Below are 25417 nucleotides of genomic sequence, written 5' to 3' on the forward strand. Positions count from 1 at the left end.
TCTCATCTCCTAAGGGCTTACGTCACAAGCACCTATGAGCATTTTTAAAAAAGATTTTATTTATTTATTTGAGAGGCAGAGTTACACACCCACAGAGAGAGAGCGAATGACAGAGAGAGGAGTCTTCCATTTGCTGGCTCACTCCCCAAATGGCTGCAAGGGCCAGAGCTGGGCTGATCCAAAGCCAGGAGCCAGGAGCTTCCTCTGGGTCTCTCACGGGGGTGCAGGGACACAAGCACTTAGGCCAGCTTCTGCTTGGGCCATTAACAGAGAGCTGGATCGGAAGTGGAGCAGCTGGGACTTGAACCAGCACTCATATGGGATGCCAGCCCTGTAGGTGAAGGTTTAACCTACTACTATGCCACAGCACAGGCCCTGAACACTTTTATCTTTAACTGAGCTTCTTCCCATAGACAGACGGAGGCCGCCAATTCTTCATGCCTCTAGGTCCTGCCTAATGACCTATCAAAGCGGGATGGATAGTGAATTTTTTCTCTGCTGTTTACCTATTGTAATACTTACAGAGCCTATCACACACATCACCTTATTTAACCCCTACATATTATCTAATAGATTTGAAAACTGGTGCACAGAGAGGCTATGGAGCCTGCTCCAGGCCGCGCAGTTTGAGAGTGGATCAGCCTTACACAACCTGAACCCAAAGTCTGTGCTCTTAGCCAGGGGTACACGAGGGGGTGAGGAATACCGGTCACTGAGGCAAGGGCACAGAGAGAGGCCAGGAATAAGATAAGTCTAACCCACAGTGGAATGGCCTGCACATGGGCTGGCGGTGGCCCTGAGCTCCCAGCAGCTGGTGCAGAGCGGCAGGGAGGGGTCTGCTGCTGCCCTTCAGCTCAGTCACTGAGCAGAGAGGTTGGTGGCTCCCACTGTCTGTGAGGTCAAGCACATGTGACAGGCAGCACCTGCCGCTCTACATTCTTGTGAGTGGCTTTTCACGCAGGTCTCACCCCAAGTTGGGGAGCCTCGCTCCCCAGGAATCCTATTGCCACAGTTCGGCAAATTCATGTTGCACCTGCAGCAGAGACAGTAACTGGTTCTCGCTACAGAAAGGGATGAGTCTCCGCCCGCCGGTGGAGCAGGAACTCAGCGTTGCCCTTAGATTGTAAACTCAGGGGAAGCTGCAACGTCAGGACTTGTTCTTGCCCCCACATAAAGGCCTGATCGTACCTCATCAACCGCCGTGCTCACTGTGAGTGAACAGTGATTTTGTGGAAAAAAAATGAATATTAATGACCACTGAAGCATGCTCCCACGGTACCTGCTTGTTAGAAGAAGGATGCACGGCTGGGGAGCACTTCCAAGTATTCAAGGGCTCTAAAGCCGATAAAAGGCAATCGTGTGCAGTGTCAAAAGCAAGAGATTTGAAGCCTGCCATCAGACTTCGGTGATGCGACCCCTTGGTAACTGTGTGACGTTCAGCAGATCCCTCAACTCTCTGAGTCTCAGACTGAAACATGGAACATTCCACCATAAGAGAATGAGAAGCTTACTCTTAAGAGACAATAGGTTCCTGGGGCCGGCGCCGTGGCACAGTAGGTTAATGCAACACCTGTGATGCCAACATCCCATATGGGCACCGCTTCTAGTCCCAGCTGCTCCTCTTCCAATCCAGCTCTCTGCTGTGGCCTGGGAAAGCAGTAGAGGGTGGATCAAGTGCTTGGGCTCCTGCACCTGCGTGAGAGACCCGGAGGAAGCTCCTCACTCCTGGCTTCAGATCAGCATAGCTCCGGCCATTGCAGCCACTTGGGGGAGTGAATGAATGGAAGGAAGACCTCTCTCTCTCTCTCTCTCTCTCTCTCTCTCTCTCTCCCTCTCTCTCTCTGTAACTCTACCTCTCAAATAAATAAATTAAATCTTTAAAAAAGAAAAAAAAAAGAGAGACAATAGGTTCCAGTGCCCAGAACTTGGTAGATGGTTCGCAAATTCTTGTCAGCCTGCCTGCCTTCATCCATCCTCACACATCCATCCCTTCATCCACCTGTCTGTCCATCCTTCTAGAACATACTTATTGGGCATCGCTGATGGGCCAGGTACTGTGTCCTGGGAATACGGCGGTGAGCAAGACAGACCAGGCACCTGGTAACCTCCCTGCTCTCCCTTCTCTTCCACCCTGAGAACAGTAGCTGCTGGGGCAGGCGTGTAACAGGCACCCCAACATTCTGGGGGGAAAGGGTGGTGGGCAAGAAGATTGGCTGGGGAAACTCAGGGGTGGAAGACCCCACTTGGAGAAATGGTCCCCTCTGTCCATGTTTCCCTGCCTCCCAGTCCACCTGTCTGTGAAGCCAGGGCCTGGTCAGGCAGTGACAGAGGCCGGCTCATCTAACCGGCCCGTTCTGTACCGTGTTAATACACCAGGAGCTCACTGGGACCACGGCATTGCTGTTGCTGAGATGAGAAATGATTGCACCATCTGCAATGAAACAGAGGCTGAAGCACAGGGCGGTTGAATGTCTGCAACATCGGGGTGCACACCCTGGAGCCGCTGTGCGATTGAAACCAGTGCACGGATTACCCACAGTCCTCGGCACTGGGCTCCTCCCCCTTCTCAGGTGCCCTGTTTCAGGACTTCTCTCCAGGGAGTGTGTGTGTGTGTGCGTGTGTGTGTGTTTAGCGGGACACACAGATGCCCTGGGCTCCTAGGTAGGGACTGAAAATCTCCACAAGAATTCCTGGAGTCTGTGATAAGTGTGCAATGCTAGCACATTTTGTGTTTATTGGCATGCATTTGTTTAAGAGCTTTCGTTTTGTGAGTTCCCGACCTCTCCCTGGGGCCATCCCCATCAGATGGGGGTCTCCCTGAGGGCAGGGTCTGCACCTCCGAGCCTCAGGAGCCTCTGCTCTTGGTGCCTGGTACCAGGACATGGCTGTAGAAAGCTCTCCGGGGCCCCGTTTACATGAAGAGCACACACACAGCAGGTTCCCTGCACGCTCAGGGAGCCATCATGTGGGCTGATTCTCAAGCCTTTCTCCTCTGATGGGCTTGTCTTTCAGGAAGTGGCTTTGGATCCTGGAGTGAGGAGGCGTGGAAGTGCATGGAAGGGAGGTGGCCGCACCCCCAGGTTGGAGGGAGCCCAAGGGCCAGGGCTCGTCTACTCGCTCCCTGCCTCCAAGCCCCCATGCAGAACTGGCAACCTTCTCCATTCCGTTCCTGGGCTCCGTGCACCTTCTCCCCAGGCCCAGAGCCTGCCCCCTTCTCCCCCCTGTGCGGGACCTCCAAGTACCTTTCCCTTGGTTTACCTTTCCTTCTGGGACCGAATGGTAAAGCTGAGCAACAACCCAAGGCTGAAACCTTCCTGCTGTGACTCCTTGGGATTTCCCCCACAGGGCAAGGCTGCGGAGGGCAGAGCTGGTGCTATTCCCCCGCGCTCGCTGCGGTGCCGGGTCCGCCTTAGCCAACATTTGCACACGTGCATGATGGCACTTGTAAGGGTCATTTCACCACGGGAGGGGGCCTCAACCAGAGGCTGCCCTTGCAGCCTCCCTGGGAGGCAAGCTGCATTCTGGGATCCTGGGACTAGGGGGCAGTGTCCACCCACTGCTGCATGGCAGAGCTCTCTCTCTCTCTCTCTCTCTCTCTCTCTCTCTCTCTCTCTCTCTCGGTATGTGTGTGAGTGATGGCAATGATGACTGGACATTAATAAGCTCTGGTCCCGGAGAGAATTCTAGAGAAGTCTAGAACTCTCTCAAAACAGCTCATGTTTTGTGTGTGCCCTGCTTCCTCAGCAGGCCTGGGAACTCTTACTTTGCATAGAAGCTGCTGGAACAAGCAGGCTAACCCAAGGTTTCATTTTTTTTTTATCCAGTAAACTTTATTTATATATAACAACAGTAAAAATTGTATCCTTGGCTTGCAAAATAGGAGTGTTTCATATTTACAATAGGTACACAATAATATATTAGAATAACAAAAAAACCCCGATTGATTGGAACATTTTAAATACTTAACTTTCTTACAGTTTTTATTCCACAACACCTGTAAAAACAACAAAACCAGACAACCATCATTGTATTTTCTTAAAAATATATATAATACAGATTCCAGTGTGTCAAGAGGAGTGGGACTGAGTAGGCGGCACTGGGGGAGGCAGGTGGGCCCAGGGCCCCAGGCTCCCGGGTCAGGAGCTTGACTTCCTCCACACTCAAGGACGTCCGCCCCGTCTGGCAAGGACCACATGCCCCTGTGTGTTCCACCTTGACGCCAATATGCCAGGCAGATATGGTCAGAGGGAGGAGCTTGACTGAGTTCTAGAACCTTCCTGAGGCTAAGGCAGCAGGGAGCAGGCTGTACTGCAGAGAAAGAACACAGCTCAGCGGGAAGGGAGAGCTGCTCTGGGCGAGGGGAACGCGACATGGCGCCCAGGAGGGGCCGATGAGGCTCCAGTACGCTCTTGGCTGAGGCCCTGTCTGAACGCGGTAGTCTTGCTCGTCTCTCGAGACGCCCCACCGCGTTCAGGAGGAGCCCCCGAGGACAGGGGAGAGAACAGCACGAGGGAGACTTCATTCATGGGGATCTGGAGCCCCCGATGCTGAAAGCTCACAGGGAGGAGACTGGGAAGGGACGGGAGTTATGGTCTTCCCCGCATGTCTCTGTGACAAGGCATCTGGAGGCCATGACGCCATCCGCGTCCCCCGCGGCCCTTGTCCACGGGCCACTTTGCATTTTCTCACTCAGTGAGCCCCCTGCGCTCAATTCACCCCTGTCTGTGGCCAGGAGTCTCAGGCGTGGCTCAGTGTGGCCGCTCCCAGTGCAGCTCGATATTTCCGGCAGTGAGTGGGCTTGTGGTGGGGGGGTGGGGGGCAGGTGAGGCCCCTGGAGACGGAGCAGCGAGACTTCCCGACATTCTCTTTTCTGCCCGTATGGTTTGGAGTCTCCCACACTCTGCATTGCTTCTGCTTCTTGCTCAGTGAGGCCAGGGACCTTGACTGGGTTCCTTGTCCGCATTGGTAGAATTGGTGGGGGAGGCCCAGGGTCACAGGCAGCAGGGGAAGGGCTGTCAGAAGAGGTGGCAGCAGTAGTAGCTGGGGGTGGGGGTCCCCAGAATAAGGTAAGGCAGCTGGGTGGGACGGCTTTCTTCCTTTGCCCGTGGGGGAGGGGAGCCGTGCCCGCTAACACGGCGGCAGGAGCCAGCAGCCAGAATCCACACTTGCCTGAAGAACCTGCTTGGTCTACTTCATTGCTTTTTCAAGCACCTGGAGCCATGCCCGACCGATAGTTGCTTCCCAAGAAGGTTCTGGGATGCATGGATGCAGGCAACCGTTCTTCCCCAAGCCAGCCTAACAGCCAATCCATGCTTTTAATGACTGACCCCTGGAAGGCGGGGCGCTCTCTGCCGGTGGCGGATGGGAAATGGTTTTGTGAGGTGCTGTGGAGAGAGATAGGACAGCCAGTATGGAAGCACTCGGCCCAGGCTGGGGGCAGGCGCTGGCAGTAGGGTTCAGCGGGAGGGGCTCCTTCTGCGTTGTGTCCACGGGCATCGTCTGTTCTGCCGAGCACCCTCTGCAGAGACCGTCTCTTGTGCTGATCCACAAAACAAAGCAGAGCAGGGCAGACTTGGAGGGAGACTTCCTGTCCCGCCTCTCCCCAAGATGGATGGCTCCTGTGGGGAGGGGCTGAGGCTTTAACACAGGGCCATGGTGCCACCCACAGAGTGACAGTGCGACAAGAGCGGCGAGCCAATGCCCCCTTCTCCCTATCTTGCAGGATGTGGGCTCCACTGGACCAAAGCCAAGAACTGCTAGAGCCGAGACAGAGGGGGAGCCGGAAAGGAGGCAAGGCTGTAGGGCAGCCACTCACCTCCGTGGCCTGGCTGTCCCGCTGAGCTTTCGTTTTCCTTAATCCCGTTCTTAGGGAGCCCCTGCACCACCTTCTTCCCCAGCTCTCCTGCAATCCAGAGAGCTGTGGCCAAATAGGTGACTCCGGGGACATTCTTCTCCATGGTCCATGCGGCCATCTCTCTTCATTCTCCACGCCTCCAGAACCCTTCGTGGAAGCATGGAAGCGTGTCTCCCAGAGGCAGCAAACGGTCCCCATGGGGCAGGTGAACGGAGGCAGGGCTGGTTACAATGTGCGGAGATGTCTGCCTTCCTCATACTTCTCCTTGGAGGAGCAAGGCCTTAAATGCCAGTCTCAATGGCGATACAATCACAGAAGATTCATCCCAACCGAGCTGAGAAGTAAGCGGCCTTGGCATGGCTGGTGGTGAATTCTAAGGAACACAGCGAGTTTCCTGAGTGTTTTGCTGGATGATTTTCCCTATTTGTCAGCTGCGTGGAGGCAAGGAACTGGAGCTGAGGGCAGCAGGTGGCATGTGCTGTTGGTCGGTGGGGATCCAGAGCCACATGCCGGACAAGGGTGGAAGCCAGCCTCCGGGCTCTCCTCCTGCAGCCTTTCCTGGGTGGTGGCGTTGGTCAGCAGAGCCTTTGGAAGCTGGAAGTGCTTGGAGGTAAAGCGGAGTGCAGAGAAGCCGGAGCCCGGCTCGTCACAGGGGACCGACCCTCACCATCTCTCTTGCGGTAGCTGGCCCAGCTTCCCAGCACTGCCGCCTGGGACTCTCGAACCCTTAGCAGGCAGAAGGTGGGAGAAGGGAGGCTGGGCCGCTGCTGCCTCCCCCGAACCACTCGTTGCTTTTTTTTGTGTGTGTCAAACTCTCCCCATTCCAGTGTTGCTGGCAGAGAAGTCGAAGCTGGCTGCTTGCACGCGGGCCTGACACCCTGACAGCCACTCTGGCCACCAAGATCCTGGGAGCCACCGTTCCCCTGGTTACTCCTATGGGCTTCTATGGGGCTCTTGGACCCAGGCATGGAGCTTTGGTCTCTTGATTGGCAAACTAGACCCAGGATCGCTGCTTGTCTATGGTCTCCGGTGTTAGCAGGCGAGACAGCGAAGAAACCATCCATGTGTCCGTCCAGCCCACCAGCTGGCGGGAGGCCGAAAGGGAGGCAGAAGAGGAGAGGAAAGTGGGGATGCCCCAGCTGTTCCTGCTGAAGCCCAGAGCTTCCGCCTGTGAGCAAAAGGGCCTTCTCCCGCTCCAGGCACAAGAGACAGCAAGCAAGCAAGCAAGCGCGATAATAAATACTGCAGTGTCTCTAACCTACGCTCTTCAAGTATTGCTTGCTGTAAACAGTGCTTGATTTTTGTTTTCTTTTGAGTTGCCAGCCACGCTCCCCTGCCATCAGATGGCCCCGGCTGGAGACCTGGCCCTCACACTTCCGCCGCTCTGGCAGGGTGCCTGCTTTGCGACAGGGACTGATGGGAGCCAGAGCTGTCCAGGGTCCTCGCGTGCGAGGGGCAGAGGTTTGGTCTGGGAGAGGCCCACCTGTGCCCTACTTGTGAGAGTAACTTTGGGGACACCAAAAGGAAAAGTACCAAAGACCAGGTCCTCATTTGTCGAGGTTTGGGATTAAATAAAACAAAGCAAAAAAAACCTCACAGTGGCCACAGCATGGGAGCTACAGACACAGATCTGCTGAGACGAGAGCATACAGGTGTGTGGTGCCTAAAGCCCAGGGTCCCGGAGGCTGTAATTCTGCAAACTCCACAGTCACCTCCAATTCCGGCTGCCGCGATGGCTCCGGGTTCTAGCGCCTTCTGTCTTTGCAAAGCGTGCAGCGTGAACCTGTTGTGCTCATTCTCCTCTTCTTCTTAAAAAAAAAAAAAATTGAAAAGCAATTTTGAGGGAAAGGAGACATTCTTTTTTTTTAAATCTCCTCCAATTGCTCTCGGGTCTTTTTGCAGGCTTTGTTTGCTTTTTTGGTTTTTGTTCTGACATTTGGAAACAGGCGTTCTATGAAGAAGGGAGGATGGGAACATAAGAAAGAAGGGACAGAAATCGGAATTAAACAAAAGTTGGACGGGATGACTAGGGCGGCTTTTTTTGTTTTATTTCTGGGTTTTTTCCTTTTTCTTAAAAAAAATTAAATAAAGTTCTTATTATTTCCCCAATATACATCAAAGAGTTTTCATGCAAAGCAGCAGTCACAGACGCAGGGCGGTGGGCAGCGCGTGCCTCTCCGCTGGAGGAGCCGCCTTCTCCTCTCCCGCGCCCTGGTCCTCGCTTGCGGGTGGTTGGTTGGCGCCCACTGTCGGTCCCGGCAGGAACTGCATAGCTGGCGCCGGGAGGGGGTCTCAGGGACAGCAGCTCTGGGGCCTGACCCCCTGCACGCGTCCTTTCTCCTGAGACTCCCGGCGCGACAACGTGGACGGGTCCCTCTTCCAGGAAGGCCAGCGCCTGCTCTCAGCTCTCGATGGACATGGCGTGGATGAGCTGTTCCACCTTGTGTGCCAGCCGCTGCCGCCGCGCCTGCTCGTCCTGCTCCAGTGCCCCGATGAGCTGAGGAACCAAAGAGGGGGAGTCACCGGGATGCCACAGGTCAGACACCAGGTGCCGGGGACCTGCGCCTTTCACCCTCTGCCTACCTTTCCATTCTGCCTTGATGAACTTAACCTGGAATAACTGAAATGACTGAATGAATGATTGTATGTATACACACACACGTAGCTGTGTGTCTCTCAGTGACTGGGATGCATTCTGAGACATGTGGGGTTAGGCGGTTTTGTCCTTGTGTGCACAGCCTAGGGCACACGGGCAAGCAGGAGAGAAATCAGGCACAGGAGGAACCCAGGCCTCTGGGAGGCGTGGCGGGCAGGGGGTGTGTGGTGCTGGCCTGACACTGCAGGCTGCTTTACGGCACTTTTACAAGTAGAAGAGAACATTTTCTAAAATAACCATCAAAGTGAGCCAGGAACATGGTCGTGCACTATCATTGTCTGTATCAGGCACTGTACATGCTTGTACCTGCTATACTTCTTTACTTAAAAAAAAAGTAGAGGCCGGCGCCGTGGCTCAACAGGCTAATCCTCCGCCTTGCGGCGCCGGCACACCGGGTTCTAGTCCCGGTCGGGGCACCGATCCTGTCCCGGTTGCCCCTCTTCCAGGCCAGCTCTCTGCTGTGGCCAGGGAGTGCAGTGGAGGATGGCCCAAGTGTTTGGGCTCTGCACCCCATGGGAGACCAGGAGAAGCACCTGGCTCCTGCCATCGGAACAGCGCGGTGCGCCGGCCGCAGCGCGCTACCGCGGCGGCCATTAGAGGGTGAACCAACGGCAAAGGAAGACCTTTCTCTCTGTCTCTCTCTCTCTCACTGTCCACTCTGCCTGTCAAAAAGAAAGAAAAAAAAAAGTAGAGAGAGAGGGAGAGGGAGGGAGAGAGTGTCCATCCACTCGTTCACTGAGGGAGAGAGAGAGAAAGAGAGAGAGGGAGAGGGAGGGAGAGAGAGAGTGCCCATCTACTGGTTCACTGAGAGAGAGAGAAAGAGAGAGAGAGGAAGAGAGAGAGAGGGAGAGGGAGAGAGAGTGCCCTTCCACTGGTTCACTGTCCAAATACCCATAATGGCCAGGGTTGGGCCAGGTCAAAGCCAGGAGCTGGAGCTCCATCCAGGTCTCTACGTGGGTGCCCTGCACTCGGCTACTTGAGTCATCAACACTGTCTCCCAGGGTCTGGGTTAGCAGGAAGCTGGCACTGGGAGCCAAAGCTGGGACTCGAACCCAGTTCTCCCGATATGTAATGCAGGTACTGTAACTGGCATCCTAACCAGGCAAAGGCCTGCTCTACCTGTGCTGTATGCTTGTGGGACAGACTGCACGGGAGATGTGTCCACACCGGCGTCACCACAAAGTGCACAACAACACAAGGTTGGCTACAGCATCACTAAGCAACAGGGGTTTTTCAGCTCCATTGTAACCTTGTGGGACCTCCACCATGCATGTGGCCCAACATGTCCTCATACACACATAGATGCATTATGAGAGATCTTCGTGGAGTTCACGGTAAATGAACACTACCTTTGAATTCCCCTTTTCCATAGAGCTCTTGAAGCTCCCTTGTATATACGTACGTATGGGCCCATCTAAAGTATTTACACTTGGTCTTACCCCAGGGCCAGACGTGTGTGACACATCTGGCGCCAGTGCTGTGTGAGTGTCACTGTTACTCCTACTACCACTACTTTATCTTTCAAGTTCAGTGCTAATGCGTGGCTGTGAACTTTCTGAAGCTGTTCTGTTCTTGATGCTTGTTGAGGGTCACCTGTGTCTGAAATGACAACCCTGCCCAAACGCAAAGAAAAGTTAGCTTCATTGTTTAAGGAAGGATGGAATGAATCATACCGCACTCTGAACTGGGACACATGACATTATTAAAAGTGCTATTTACTGTGTTGGCAGTGAGCCAAAGACAAGGACATGTCTAAGAAAGCCTTCAGTGAATCAGGAGAGTTTAGATAACGCATTGAGAATGGTTTGGAGCTCCTGGGCTTTTAATTGCATGAAAGTGCTTTCTCAGCTACTCTTTATTTAAGGATTTAAGGATTGAGTCAGGATTCCTGTTTATGCACCTGGCTTTCTGCCGGTTGGTTTCTGTCCCTTCTAGAGCCTTGTGCTTTTTAAAAATGTTTGTTTGCTTATTTATTTATTCTCATCTACTTGAAAGGCAGGAAGAGAGAGATTGAGAGAGAGAGAGAGAGAGAGAGAGAGGAATCTTCCATCCACTGGTTCACTCCCCAAATGCCTGAAACAGCCAAGTCTGGGCCAGGCTAAAACCAGAGCTCAGCACTCCATCCAGGTCTCTCACACAGGTGGCAGGGGCCCAAGTACTTGCGCCATCATCTGTTGCCTTCCAGGATGCATGACTGGAAGCAAAGGTGGGACTAGATCCCGGGCACTCAGATCGGAATGCGGGGGTCCCAGGCAGCGGCTTAGTCCACTGTGCCCACCACCTGTGCTGGGCCCTGTCTTACCTCCTCACTATACTTGCTGACATAGGAGTAGATCTCATTGAGGGCACTCAGCATGTTGAACTCCACGGCGTGCAGGCGGGACTGCTCGGCGAGGTAGGCGTTCATGTCCTGGTCACTGATGGCGGGCAGCTTGGTGATGTCTGCATAGTATCTGTCGTGGACAGGACAGGTCCCTCGATGAGCACTCAGTAAGCACCTGTCTACATCCACCCTGCCCCGGGTCCCTCGGGAGCACTGATGCCCCCACTTGCTCCCGCCTCTATTTCTCCTGTGCTACGGCCTCTTGCAGCAAGCCGAGGCTGAGGCCTAAGGCCAGGGCTTTTTAGAAGACCCCACCTAGGGGAGGCTCCTGGCTGCACCAGCAGAGGGGTTGAAAGCCCAGACTTCAGCTACAGCCTGGGACTCAAATTTCAACTCTGTGTGACCTCGGTCGAATTACTTGGCCTCTCTGTGTCTCAGTTCCTTGTCAGTAAGATGAGGATATTAGCAATACCCACTTCACAGCTCTGTTGAGATCACACACACACACACACACACACAGTGTTTATCCTAGTGCTAGGAGCCTAGCGTGTGCTCACTCGATGACAACTAGTATGGCATCATCTGACTGCAGGGGCACAGCAGGAATTCGGATGAGGAAGAAGGAGGGAACGTGAGCCCCTGTAGGCTCTGCAAACGCCAAGTCCTTGGTCGGTGATGCCCACAGGACGGGGAATGGGGCAGGGGCACAGGGCCTGTTCGGGGGTGCTGCTGACCTCTCGACCCAGCTCTTGTAGCTGGGGATGTCCTTGGCATAGAGCAGCTTGTTGGAGGGTGAGTCCTTGCCCAGCCGGTGCTCGGATGTGGAGCAGGAGTCCATGAAGGTCTGGGCCACCACCGACAGGCAGGCGTCCGTGATGCTGCCCTTGTGGATGTCGAACACGAACTGTGGGTTCTTGATCACGTTCACCCAGAAGCGCAGGGGGAGGCTGCAGGACCAGGCAGGCCACACTCAGGAAGGCACCTTGGCCCTGCCCCTTAGGCTGCCCATGAACACCCCTCCTGTCACCCGGAGTGTCAAACTGTCTCTCCCAAAGGCAAGTGGATCAAGTGTTGCAGAAACTTGTCTAGCGCAAGCTGTTCCTGACCCGGAAGAAAAAGCAGAGCCACTGCTAGGCCCTAATGGGCACTGAGTCTGTTCACTAAAAATCCAGGGGTGGGCGTGGCTGGATTCTCTTCCCTCCCTGAAGCCTTTTCTAAAGGCCCTGTGCGTTCAGGGCAGCTTAGGAACGGGGGACGGAAGTTTTCTCAGAGCATGAGACAAAGCCACCAGGCCCCGAGTCCCTTCTCAGTGCCTGTGGCCATTGTCCCCAGGGACGCAGCCCAGCAGCCCCGGGCACTGCCTCTGCGTGGGCACAAAGGGCACCACCTGCCCTCTCCGCCCAGCCCGGCCGCCCAGCCACTTCCCAGGGCTGGCCGAGGCTCCCCGGGGGGATGCTCTTTCATGATTCTCCCCAGGGTGTTCCTGTAGCTGGGCCCAGGCAGTGGGAGAGGGGGAGGCCATTGTTGGCATCCTGGGACTGATTCACTGCCCGCTCAGAGTTTCCCCACCCCCAGAGGAAGCCATTGGCCTTAGGAGACTTCCTTCTGCAACCCTGGGCATCCAGAAGCAGAGGAGAATGGATTTGCTCTGCTCCCGTGACTCCCTGCAGAACCCAGACAGCTGCTGTTCTCGCGTCCTTTCCCAACACCTGGCCTGCTCCAGCTGCTTTCTCTCTTTTGAGTCCTCTGTGGTGTGAGCCCTGTCCCTGGCTTGTCCTTCCAGCCTGAGATGCTGTTCCCAGCTCACCCCTCTCCTCCCCGTCTTCCTCTGCTCTTGACTGTCCTGGATCCCGAACCTCCCCCAAATATCTCGTTAGTGCCAGGCCTTGGGAAAGGTCAGCCTGACTCACCCCAAGCTCTGGCATCACACTTTGTGCTTGTGCCCCAAAGTGCAAGAGAGCCACTGGTTCCCCTGGAGCCTGGGAGGAGCTGCCCCCGGTGCTCTGGCCCTCCCTTCCCCTGGAAGCTTTGGGGACCTCCTCTTCATCTTGCCTGGGACATTTGCCATCTGAGGTCTAAGCGGGGGCTCTCTCTCCCCGCCACAGCCCCAGGGCGGTGCATCCCTGGACAGTACAACAGAGGGCACACAGAGACAGCATCACCCAGGACTGTCTCTGGATTTCCCCCAGGTCGCCTGCTTCCAGAGCTGGGCTGGCTGGGCCCCCTCCAAAGCAAAGGAGACAGGCACAGCTCTGCATCCGGGAATGTGGCTGCAAAGCATGCCCCAGCCAAGTGCACTGCGGGCTCCCCAGCCCACAGCCACCGGGGCCTCTCCATTTCACTGCACTGGGATCAAAGCCGGAGACCCGGGAGGGCTCAGGCACCACAACGCCCTGGAGAAGGAAGAAACAGTCGGGGCTGCGGCTGGGGCTGGGGCAGGGCCTGGGGCTGGCTGCTCCCGGAGTGTTTTGTTGGTTGCTAAGACTTCTGATTCCCAGATAACAGCCTTGGCCCATCTGTGTCGGCTCTGTTTTCGGAGGAGGCCGTTGACTGCTGACAGCTGCGTGGGCTGCCTGCCCGACCCGAATGCCTGGACGTCCCCCCACCCCGCCTCTGTGCTCCTTGCCCAAGGAAGCCTTTGACTGTGGCTCTTGGCTCGGCCCTGTCTGACCTGACTGTCAGCTCTCCGCTTGGCCTGTGGTCCAGGTTCAAAGCCTGGAGGCGGGGGAGAGGCTGGGGTGGGAGTGTGGGGCTCCTGGGGGGTGGTGGTTTCCCCGCTGCTGGCGGACATGAGGAGGTGACCTCTGGGAAGAGCCCTGTCTACGGGGCGTTCTGCCTGCTGCCTCCTCAAAGCTGCAGCGCCAGGTTCATAGCAAGGCCTTCAGAGACCAAGTGTGCAGTGAAACCCGTGAGGTCAGCAGGCTCGTGTAGAAGCGGGAAGGATGGGATTCAAGCCAGACGGGCTCAGGACTTGACATAGGTGGCCTGGGGACCGTGTTGGCTCTCCAGGACATGTGTATGCTCCATGTTCTGGGAGCCTCGCACCCCCCAGCCCTGGCAGACAACTGGCTGCCCTGGACCTCCCAGGGGCCCTGCTCTTGGCCTCTCGGGGGTGGGGAGGGATGTGCCTCCCACGGCGCTCCCCTGGGGGTTACCAGTTGCTCTTCCAGGTGTGCCGAACGTCTGTGTCGTGGATGCTGTGCCGGTCGGCCTGCTCATCCAGGAAGTCAAACATGTACTTGATGGCCAGGGGGAGGGCGCTGCCCCGGTGCACAGTACTGAACAAGGTCTCGAACAAGTCATCCACGAACTTCTGCAGGGTGCCCTGGGGAGAGGTGGGGGAGGGGCGTGAGCAGGGGCCAAAGGGCAGCAGTCTGCCTACCAGAGGCTGCCTTGCACCCATCCTGCCTTGGAAACTGGCCTGCAGTGTGTGGCCTTGCAGGGGTGGGGCAGCGGTGGGGCAGGGGAGTGGTCAGGGTGTCAGGGAGGCAGGAGACTAAGTAGGCCCGGGATCCCTGGGGAGAGCCTCTTCGGCCTCACACATACTCACGACTGTGTCCACCCCAGAGAAAACAGGAAGTGCCCCGAGTCCAGCTTGGCTGGGGAGAGGGCATGGGTGGGCAGCTGGATCAGGAGAGGGTGTCTGGGGACCAAGCTGGAGGACTGGTGCCTCCTGGGGTGGAGTGAAGGGACTTAAGACAGAGTGGCCTGGGGCCAGTGGTATCTGCAGGCCTGTGGGGAGAGGGCCCAGCTTCAAGGGCACCAGGCATGGCCCCGATCCAGAGGGCCTTGGAGGGTTTCTGGGGCAGGGCAAAGACTGGGCCCAGGTCCCACTGTGGTCTCCAGGCCCACTGCTGAGGGCTGGCCGAACCTCTAGCCCCCCTGCTGTCTCTTTGTTGGCACATTAGGCAGGGGTAAAATGGACAGCGGGTCTCAGAGGTTGTTCATGGGCTGCTCTGGGAGCAAGGTTGTGAGTTGGGGGCCATCATGTCGGCATTTCAGCGGCACTGTTACGGGGTCAGTGATGGGGGCAGGACTTGACACTGCACGTGGCCTGGTAAGTACAGGCCGCATGGCCGCTGTGCTCACAGCCCCGCCATGTCGGCTGCGGGAGAGGTTGGAAGACGCTGCCCTATGCCCAGCAATGGTTGGCTTCGATGGGATGGGTGGGGGAAGGGGAGCCTGGCTGGATTGGCTTTTATGCTTTCCCTCCCATGAATGGGGTAGAAAAGGCACTGATGGTAGAGGCTGGCTTATCCATGCAGCTGTCACTAGCAAAAATAACAACAACAACAACAACAAAAAACCCACAATATTTTCCCAGGGTAAAAAGTCAGAGAGCCACGCCTCTGACTGCCGTGGGAGTCCTGAGGGGCGGGCAGAAAGCAGTGGTGTGGCCGCTGTTTTTGCCACAGAGAACCGCAAGGCCTGACCCTCCGGAGGCCCCGGAGAGCTCGCTAGCTCATCTCAGTGGGTGTCGGTGGAGAGCAGACTCCATGGCGCTGTGCCGAGGCAGGACGCACCCCTGGGAGCAAGCCCTGGGGGGCCTGGGCAGAGCAGGAGTTACCTTGGTGGCCAGCAGCCGCGTCAGGTAGATCTCCGACACCATCTTGCTGCCCCGGTCCCCCTCCTTCTGGTCCCCGTGGTCGTGGTTCTTCACCAGGTGCCACACCTTGACCCCGCTCTCCAGGTCGGGGGTGATCATCGGGGCGCGGGACCGCAGGCTGTCGGGGCTGCCTGTGTACCTGAAGGAGGAGTCTGAGCAGAAGGGGGCGGTGCAGGGCTGTGAGTGACAGAGTCCATCATCCCTGCTGGTCGATCCTTCCAGCATGCCCCCCGCCCCCACCCCTCTGCCTGCTGCATCCACTCAGAACCAACTCGATTTCACTGGAAGGGGTCCTTGGAACCTCATATTTAGTGGATCACTTTAGGGATCCGGGTCAGCACTGAACAGAGGAGCCAAAGTCCTTTTTCAGGAACAGGATTTAGCGAGTCTGAGCTGGACTCTAGGGAATGTGGGGAACACCCCCTGTCTACTGCTTCCAGCAGTGAATGGCCAACAGGTGATGCATCACCTGGACACTGTTGCAAGCGCTTTAATAGAAAAATGTGGCCTCTGAGGAGCTGTGGACTAGAACGCCCCCCTTGGGTTTATGCTTGGGGCTGGGATGCAGCCTTTCCTAGGTGCTTCTTGGAGCTGCCCTGTTCAGTGGTGCGGTGCCCTTCAGCGGGTGGCCCAGATAAAACAGAACAAGAGAGGGAGGCGTGGTGACCGCACTGCCCAGTGGGCGCTCCAGGGTGAGGACGGCTGACTGCGCTGTCCACGCTGGGACCCAGTTCGCAGGAAAAGGAGGCACTGTTCATGATTCAGCCAGGACAACAGGCACAAATGGGCAGATGGGAGCCCCCCCATCCAGGCGTCTCCCTGGTCCTGGGCCCCTCCAACTCCCTCACCAGGCCTGGGATCTCAAGGGAAGGACGGGTGGCGCCCCCTGCTCCCCAGCTCCGAGGAGACAGGTGCCTCAGGCCACGGCTGGGCGATGGAAGAAACGGGCATGTGCCTCCGACTGGGGCAGGCCGCGGTGAGGGCGTGTGGCTGCTGCCAGGACGGGGAGCAGGCCCTGCGGTCCTCACCGTATCTACTGATGGACGTCCGGGAGATGCTGGCAGAGGCAGGGATGTTGTAGGAGGAGGTCTGCTTGGGGACCAGAGCCACCACCGACCTGTCGGACACCTGAGGAGGGTGCGGAAGCAAGAGCAGGGATGAATGTGGGTGTCCTGGCAAGCGGAATAGTCAAGGACGTCCAGAGGGTCATGGAACGCAAAACAGCAAGGAATTTAAGAAAACTAGAAACAAGCATCACCGCTTTTATAAAAGTGGGCTAGAGCGACACTGTGAGTCTGGTAGTCCTTGTCACTAGAGGCTACTCAGCACCTGCAGCTCAGTTAGTTAAACTGAGATGTGCTGTAACTACAATACACCCGGATTTCAATGACTTAATAGGAATAAAAGTATCAGCTCTCTCATTAATAATCTTGATACCGAGGGCATATTGAAATGACAATTGTTTTAGACTAAGTGGGTTAAATAAAATAAAGTGTTCACACGACTCTCACCTGCTTATGTTTTTTTTTTTTTATATATATATGGCTAGTGACAAATTTAAAGCTATACACGTGACTTGCGTGACTGACTCCCACTGGGCAGAGCTGGGCTGGATGTGGCCTCAGATGCCTTCTGAGCTGTGGCTAATTATTCCCATTTTACAGATGCAGAAACAGAAGCGGAGAGAGGCTGAGCCACATCTTCTGAGCACATGGTGGAGCCCATTTGTAGCCACATCTCTCAGAGCCCCGAGAACACACTCTTCTCATTATGGATCCTAACAGGGGATTTTATGTCAAGTCACACGGTTGGAAGCTATTTCCCCCTTTGCTCTGATTTCTTCCTTGCCTGGGTCCTAGCAGGCCTGGGCCACCTTGAAGAGCTTCCCCAAATGGGCAGCTGCCCTTGGGGACTCAAAGAGGAAGACGGAAGGTGTCTCACCCACCCTGCGCACAGGTGTCCAGCCTTAGCCCCCAGCCTGCAGGGAGAGGGCTGACAAATGAGGAGCCATATTGAAGACATTTGGGGCCATTTTGATTTAAGATTGCCCCCCATCCAATAAAAATGGAGAATCCCCAGAATTGTGGCGATCCAATTAAATCCCTAACGCAGAGGGAATAAAACAGCTATAATAATGTTATGGGCCATAAACCATTCCTATTAAACCATTTTTTATTTTAACAATTTTTATGAACTTTATAAGTTTGATTTATAGCTGCACCAGTCATAAAACCATCTTTCTGGGTCTTAAATTGTCAGTCCCTCTCTCCCACCAAAAAAGAATTAAATGTTGGGAAGTCAAACTATAAATGAACATTAGTGCTAACGAGATTCCCTGATAGCTGGTTTTAGTGGTGGTGTTTAATTTTACCCTCCCCATAAATCTGCAGGAGCCAGGGAAGTTTTTGAAGATCGCTTTGTTAATTAAGATTATGCGGATTTTCTCCTGTAGGGGCTCCAAGAACCTTTGACTCTGGGGAGGGGAACGAGAGGGCAGCACTCCGACCTGACGGCCTAGGGCTCTAGGGTCCTGTGCTGCACGTGCCGTGGGCTGTGGTCCTTCCCAGGCCGGGCAGCCCTCGCTCTGCTCAGCAGTTGGCACCATCAGCACCAGGTTTGGGATGGAGGGGGAAACTCTCCATGCCTGACTTTCAGGAATTCTCCTTACACTGAATAGCCCAGGAACGAACCTGGCAGGGCCAGAGGCTTCCACTGCCAGGGACAACTGGGTCTGCTACCATGTCTGGTTTCTCATCCTCCAAAGGGAGAGTGGCAAAGTGGCTCAAACGGCCGCCGTTCTACTCAGTTCCAGGTCATGTCAAGTCTGAGCTTCAGATGCCTGGCCGGGTCTGGCCTTGGCGTGGCCACTTCCCAGCTCGGTGCCTCAGTGGTCTCATCTGTCCATGGAGACAGTAACTGGCTCTGGGTCTGTTGTGGGGATTACAGGAGTTAGGACAACGCAGGCCGAGGGCGAGCCCTCCATGAGCACGGGTGTTGGAGCATCTCATAGCTCCTCACTGTCTCCCCACGGGAGGAATGCCGCTTACTGTCCCCTGTCACTCAGGACTGGCGTTGTGGGAAGTGCCTGGCATTCAGCAGAGCTCAGTAAATATTTGAGGAATGAATGAATACATGAATGAGAAATGACATCAGGGAGTTGAAAGTGCTTTGTGTGAATATGATGAGCAGCGTAGGAGAGAGTACGCCGCTTTCTGATTGAGAGGCCCTGGATGGACAGCCCAGGAACCCGTGTTAGGGCACTGGAGGCAGCAGGAGCTGTGCGGAATCTGGGCGGCCCAGGCTGTTCTCTTTTGCACTTGCTCATTCAGCTCTAAGTGGTTCATTACAATGGTTCCACTGGATGTATTAAGCACCAGGTGAAGGGGAGGGCTGTGTGTATGGCATTAACAGGAAGTGATCATTGTAACCTCTTGCGTGCAGACACACATCCTGGACACCTCGCTCCTTCCTAATCCTTCCAGCTGCCCTCATGGAGTCAGGCGAGCTAGGCTGTCTCCATTTTCCTGATGAGGGGTCTGAGGTCGACAGATTTAAGTCGCCCCAGTGAGTTGGGAAGCACGGGTTCAAATACAGCTCCCAAAGCCTTTTCTGCTCCCATTACAACACCCCACTCCATCCGGGCCAGCGGGCCAGCCAGGGTATCAGCCGGGAGAGAGGAGGGCTAGTGAGGGGGACAGGGCTTGGAGGAGCATGGTGGGGTGTCCCCGGCGCCTCCAGCTTCCCTTGAGCACCAGTGGCCTGGTCTGGTTGTTGGCAGTGTGCTTGTGAGTGCAGCCTGCTGGGCCCTCGGTACACCTGCCAGCCCCTCCGCTCGCCTCCCTTCATGAGGCAGGGACGAAGGAGGAGATTACTAATCAGACCATCCCACGGGCCTCGCAGCCTGAGGCGCTTCCTCCGGTTGGTTTAATTTCCCTCGGTGTCTCTCATTTCCAGGTTCTATTTTCGTATTTTTCCTGAATCTCAACCTGGCTACCTGTGCTTAATCTTCCAGAGACCCCCAGCTGGGAGCGGTGTCCACGGGAGGGAGGCAGAGGTGGCAATGGTTGCCTCCTGGATCTCATGTTCCTTGCCTGGGAGTATTTTGCCTGCTCGTTCAGTGTCTGCCCAGGTGCTAATCCCTTTGCCGACTGCATTTAATCTCTTCCACACACCTGCAGGGAGCAGCGAGCACTACGAGCCCCATTTTGCAGGTGAGAAGAAAGCCTACAGCCCGTGTGTTTTTCCCAAGGATACCAGGTAGTCAGTGGGAGAAGGTTAGACCTGAGACATGGCTAGCCTGTTCCCTGCTGTGCTGCAGGTCAGCTGGGTAGGATGCAATAGTGCAATAGGATGCAATAGGGGCAATAGTGCCCCACGGAGACCGTGCCAGGCACCCCACAGTAGCTTTTCCTGCAGAGGTAGACATGTTCACACCAGGTGGGAATGCCTAGGTCTTAGCCCAGGGCACTTGTATCTCTTTGGGGGGGGGGGTGGAGTTGGGACACACACGATTGTCTGAGGGCCCCCAGGGATTCTGATGGGTCACTGCTCTAGGATCAGGGACGGGCAGGAAAGAGAGAAGAAAACGCCTCCTGGGCTTCTTAAAGCAAGGCTTGGAGGCAAGGGAACACCCTGGGAAGTCCAGGGTCCCTAGCATGAAGCCCCTGCCCCCCAGGGCAGCCAGACCCCCACCTGGTAGTGCATCAGCGTATTGAGCCGCTTCCAGTCGCCCTCGATCTTGGTGGTGATGTCCTCATCTTGCAGCACCACCCGTGCGATTCGGCCTTGGCGCCACTCTGGGGGGAAGGGGAGGTGCAGGCAGCACCGTGAGATGGGTGGGGGCTGTGACCCAGGGCCTCCCAGCCCTGCCTCTCTAGGGACTTGCAACCTGGCTCCCCTGAGCGGCTGCACTGATAAACTTGGAGACATGAAGGCCCCTAGGGGTCAAGGCAGGGGGTGCAGAGGGCGGGGAAGGAGGGCCGAGGGGCCTCCCCAGGGACAGCCACACCTGAGCAGGCAGAATCCAGAGGGAGGGAGGAGGATTTTACATGCCCTCACCTGGCCAGGACCCAGGCAGGCTCCCAGGAGGGGCTGTGTGCAGGGCCACCTCCCTCAGCCTGAGTGTTCTCCAGGAAGCCCCGTCCACCCTTACCCTCAGCCGCCAAGGCCAGGCTTCCTACCCAAGTCCATGTCCACAGCCCTGGGCCGCTGAGAGTAGGGCACGTTCTTATACACGGCGTCCAGGATCTTCTCCTTGACCTGCGTGATGGTGTCGCAGTTCAGCACCTTCACGGGGATCTCCGGGCTGTTCTCGTTGTCAGGGTTCACGCAGTTCAGGATCTGCCAGTGGGTACAGAGGGTGAGCGGGGTCACAGTGCATGGGGCGCTTGGGGGGGGGTGGGGCAGAGGGGTCAAGCCTCCGATTCTGCTGTTGCCCTGGGTCCGCCCTCCTTAGGGAAGACAGGGGCACCCCTCTGGTCTTTCTGGGCCCCAGTGTCTCTCTCCTTCCTGCCATCTGTCAGACAGCAGCCCAAGTCATCATGCCTACCTCTTCTTTCTTAGAGAACCAGGCCTCCCCTTTCTGGTCCCTGGATGGCATCCAGGGGACTGTAGCCCCAGGCCGAGGCACCTCCGGGATTCGAGACGGTTCCAGGTGTATCAGGGCTGCCTCCCTCCTCCCCGGAGCTTCAGCCAGGAGTCAGTGCATTCCCACATTTCCCTTAAGGCTAGTCACCCTGTCCCTAATGGGGGGTGACCGCTCTTCTCCCCCAACAGTATCTAGGTAAACTGAGGCACAGAGCCCACCCAGCATGGCCTTTGGGTCTGGTCTGCCCTCACGTCGGTCCCTCGGGCGGCCTCCATGGTCACGAGGGCGAGCGCCCTGAGCTCCAGCTCCCTCACCAGGGTCTTGTAGTCGATCTGCTGCCGGATGAGCTTGTCCTCGCTCAGGGAGTAGCGCGCCTCGCCCGTGATGGCGTCGATGGGCCCCTTCTCCATCTGCTGCTTGATGGCGCAGTACAGCATGAAGAGCGGCTCCCCGGCACACTCCTGCGGGCACGGATGGGGCGCTGAGGGCAGGGCCTCCTGGGGGTGGTCCAGCCCTGCCCTGACGGCCTCTTCCCCTTGGAGTCCAGGTAGGCAGGAGGGTGGGATGCTGTCCCCACAGCCCCAATGGACAGGGTCTCAGAGGGTGGGTCCCCACAACCCTGATGGACAGGATCTCAGAGGGCGGGTCCCCACAGCCCTGATGGACAGGGTCTCAGAGGGTGGGTCCCCACAGCCCTGATGGACAGGGTCTCAGAGGGCGGGTCCCCACAGCCCTGATGGACAGGGTCTCAGAGGGCGGGTCCCCACAGCTCCGATGGACAGGGTCTCAGAGGGTGGGTCCCCACAACCCTGATGGACAGGACCTCAGAGGGCGGGTCCCCACAGCCCTGATGGACAGGACCTCAGAGGGCAGGTCCTCACACAGCCTGATGGACAGGGTCTCAGAGGGCGGGTCCTCACACAGCTCTGATGGACAGGGTCTCAGAGGGCGGGTCCCTACAGCTCTGATGGACAGGGTCTCAGAGTGCGGGTCCCCACAGCCCTGATGGACAGGATCTCAGAGGGCGGGTCCTCACACAGCCCTGATGGACAGGGTCTCAGAGGGCGGGTCCCTACAGCCCTGATGCACAGGCCCGCAGAGCAGCAGCCACTGCCCTCTTGCTCTGAGCCCCATCCCTGCTCTCCCCCTCCTCACCTTTAGGAACCTGTGCAGGAGGAAGGCGAACCAGTTGGTCAGCATCTTTTCAGCCACGGACTCCGTCCTGGGGGGAGGGAGAAGGAGGAGGAGGCACTGGGCTTTATGGAGGGGTCTCGTGGGTGGGCCTGGACTTGTGTGGAGACCCACAGCCAGTGAAAGAACCCAGGGTCCTGGGCAGACTCCACCAGCAACTAGAAGCATGACCTTGGCTGGGTGGCTCCCTCTGTGCCTCAGTTTCCACGCAGATGGAGTGGTTGGGCCGGCCTTGTGGGAACAACTTTGGCTGTGCCTGAGCCCGGCCCAGATACCCCATCCCACCTGGCAGTCTCCCCACCCTCTTGGTCTTGGGGTGATCAATCACTGTTTTCCTGTCCCTCTGGGACTCCTCACCTGCCCTAGCACTCTGGTTTGCATATCTGGAAGGCTCCTGGGAGCTGCCCCTCCATGCATTCAGAATCAGGCTGCCTTGAGTTCAAATCTTGCCTCTACCAGGTACTGGCTGATGACCTTGGGCAAGTCACGTAACCTCTCTGGGCTCAGTGTCTGCATCTCTAAATGGGGACAGCAGTAACACTGCCTAACCCACATGGTCGTCCTCAGGTTCAATGGGTTAACATAGGAAAAGTGCTGAGAACAGTGCCTCGGTGCCTGCCCCCTACACATGCCCAGCACGATGTGCATATTAGCTGCTGTCATTGTTGGCCTGGGGACTTTTGGTCGAGAGCCACCTCCCCAACCCAGGCTGGAGAAGAAAGAAGGGCGCCCCGCTGCCTCCCCTCCGCGGGGGTGTGTGGGGGACTCTGAGGGGGTATTTTAACTCCCTGCACGTGGTGCAAATTACAGCCTCCATGTGCAGTCAATCCCAGGCATTTGCCAGGGCCCCTCAGAGGCCTGGGCCTGGGAGAGAGTGACAATGGCAGAAGAAATTGCAGCTTTCTCCTCGGCCCCTCCCAGCACCCTCTCCCTGCATTGTGCCTGAGATTAGCTCTAATTTAAATACAACAGTTCTTAATGAGAGTTTCTAATGCTCCGATTGGCAGGAAGGGGGCTCAGCTCTCATAAAACAAAGCCGCTCCTCCTCCCTCCTCACCTTCCTCCTCACCCACCCTGGGACCTGGGGCCCAGAGCCAGAGGCCTGGCCTGCAGAAGGCTACAGAAGAGCAGATCCGGGTGCAGCATCCCAACCCCTGCTGCCCAGAGGACCCTAGAGCTGTGGGGCAGGTGGGCGGAGCACATGCCAAGGTCTCCAGCTCTCTCCCCTGTGGGGAAACGCGGTGTGCAGTGGAAGCTGGGTAGGCAGCACCAAATCTCTACAGTGCTAAGGGGCAGAATCTTCTGGAAGAGTGGGAATGTTCTCTGTGCAGTCCCATGTGCTGGTTGCCAGCCACAGGTGTGTGGTCAGTGTGATGGGGGAACTGAGGCTGCCACTGTATTTCATTTTAATTGACAGCTACACGTGGCTACTGTGTACGTGGCTACTGTACGTGGCTAGACTGCGCCACTGGCTAGAGACACAGAGCAAGCAGGTGGCCAAGCTGCGGTTCCGGCTGAGGGGCTAGCCCATCACACTCCATCACCCTCCATCACACTTGCTCGCGGCTCAGACACTGCCGGGGCAGGGGAAGGTCAGATCCCACCCTGGGGAGACAGGAGGGCGTGGCCAGCCCTGGGCCCTGGCAGATGCTTCCCCAACCCCACCGCCGCGCTCCGCCCCGGGGCGGACCTGCGCAGCAGCAGCTTGGGGTGGTTCTTGTTCTCCAGGTTCTTGTCGATGAGGTCGGAGAGCAGCTGCTTGAGCACATCGGTGGCGTACTCCAGGCGGCCCTGCAGGCCGGTCATGATGAGCGAGGCCACGTTGCCGCGGTCGCGCATGGAGAAGCTGCGCTGGAGCTCCAGCGTGCGGATGAAGGTGAGCAGGAAGACCTTGTTGTTGATGAGCTGCGCGAAGAGCTTCAGGGCCTTCTCCACGTGCTGCTGCCCGTTCCCCTGCACCTGCGGCGGGCGGGGCTCCCTCAGGGCGGGCGTTGGTGGCCTCCCCACCCCACCCCAGACTCTCACGGACGACCCCTGCTGTAGGACCCTCTCCAGGAGGCCCACTCCACCCGGTTTTGCTCAGTGGGGAGGGGACGCCAGGGACGCACACAGAGACCCATCGGACTCCTGTATAGTAGTCGCCCCAATCTCCCTAGCCCCAAGTCAGCGTCTTTAGTAACACAAACTAACAAGCCTTGCAGAATCCCATGCCTTTCTCTAAGCCACCTTAAATCCATTTCAGAATGAGGCAGGATCTCAGTTAATTAATTCAGTCATTAATTAAACAATAGCAAACAACGAGTCTTATCTTGGAATCACCCCAAAGAGCCCAGGTGTCCCCTCGGCCGACCTCCCCCGCGATGGCTTTGCTGCATCAAGGCCCGGCCCACCTCCCCACCAGCACCCCTGCTGCTGCTTGGGCCCCTGGGCTGGAGCTGGGAACCCCTGGAGGGCAGGACGGGGGAGGCGGTCCTTACCTCCAGCTCCCGCAGCACGGGGTGGTCCTCGATGCCGGGGAATAGGACGCGCATGGCGTAGGTGCGGTAGTCCAGGTAGGGGATCCCTGAGCGGTCCAGGTCACTGGTCAGCTCATTGATGTCTGTCTGGAGCTCGGCAAAAGCTGTAAGTAGGGACAGGGAGGCTCAGGGCAGCCCAGCTGGGGAGGAGCCGGGGAAGCAGAGGGGTTTAGGGTCTGTGATGCAGAGAGACGGGGGGGGGGGGGGGAACGGGTGGCTAGAGGGGTGTGTTGGGGGTGGGGTGGGGCCAGAATCCTAGGCTGCTGTTTTTTAGGTGGTGGCAAGATGGGTGGTTTTTCTATCCTTTTCTCCTCTAGGTTTTATCTAATTTTACTTTCTACATAGATAGGAGAAAAAGGCACAGTAACGTGATGAGCCATTCAGTGAAGACCCCGCAGGTCCTGGAAGCAGCTGGCAGCTGTGGCTGAGCGGTCGAGCAAGAACCAGAGTGGCCCACGGCTGCCGCTCTCCAAGCAAGGGAGAGATCAGATGCAAAGGCCGCAGGTGCCCTGGTCCTTCAACCAGGGTCCAGTAGGTGAGTGAGGCTGGGTGACACAGGGCTCTGCAGGCCTCCCTCCCCTGGGAGCCAGGCCTGGCTTCCTGTGCCCACCCCTCCCAAACTCGCCAGCTGCAGCTCCATGGGGGAGCCTCTGCCCACCTGCCCAGCCCATCTTCCCCACCTCA

The 25417-nt window shown here is 57.0% G+C and overlaps 1 protein-coding gene across 1 annotated transcript in view; it reads right to left on the reverse strand.

The window, feature by feature from the left end:
• Positions 1-7887: 7887 nt before the first annotated feature.
• The window catches only part of PLXNA2 (plexin A2), a 199956-nt gene continuing 182426 nt past the window's right edge, over positions 7888-25417 (reverse strand). Inside the window, exons 21-32 of the mRNA XM_062210276.1 lie at positions 24695-24837; positions 23908-24176; positions 22182-22248; positions 21341-21487; positions 20620-20779; positions 20132-20235; positions 16468-16567; positions 15401-15591; positions 13989-14158; positions 11568-11780; positions 10813-10963; positions 7888-8351 (exon numbers count right to left, since the gene is read on the reverse strand). Coding sequence (XP_062066260.1) covers positions 8256-8351; positions 10813-10963; positions 11568-11780; positions 13989-14158; positions 15401-15591; positions 16468-16567; positions 20132-20235; positions 20620-20779; positions 21341-21487; positions 22182-22248; positions 23908-24176; positions 24695-24837 — 1811 coding nt within the window. The 3' untranslated portion in view covers positions 7888-8255. The remainder of the gene's footprint in view (positions 8352-10812; positions 10964-11567; positions 11781-13988; positions 14159-15400; positions 15592-16467; positions 16568-20131; positions 20236-20619; positions 20780-21340; positions 21488-22181; positions 22249-23907; positions 24177-24694; positions 24838-25417) is intronic.

This window comes from Lepus europaeus, chromosome 14, assembly GCF_033115175.1.
Source record: "Lepus europaeus isolate LE1 chromosome 14, mLepTim1.pri, whole genome shotgun sequence".
NCBI lineage: Eukaryota > Metazoa > Chordata > Mammalia > Lagomorpha > Leporidae > Lepus > Lepus europaeus.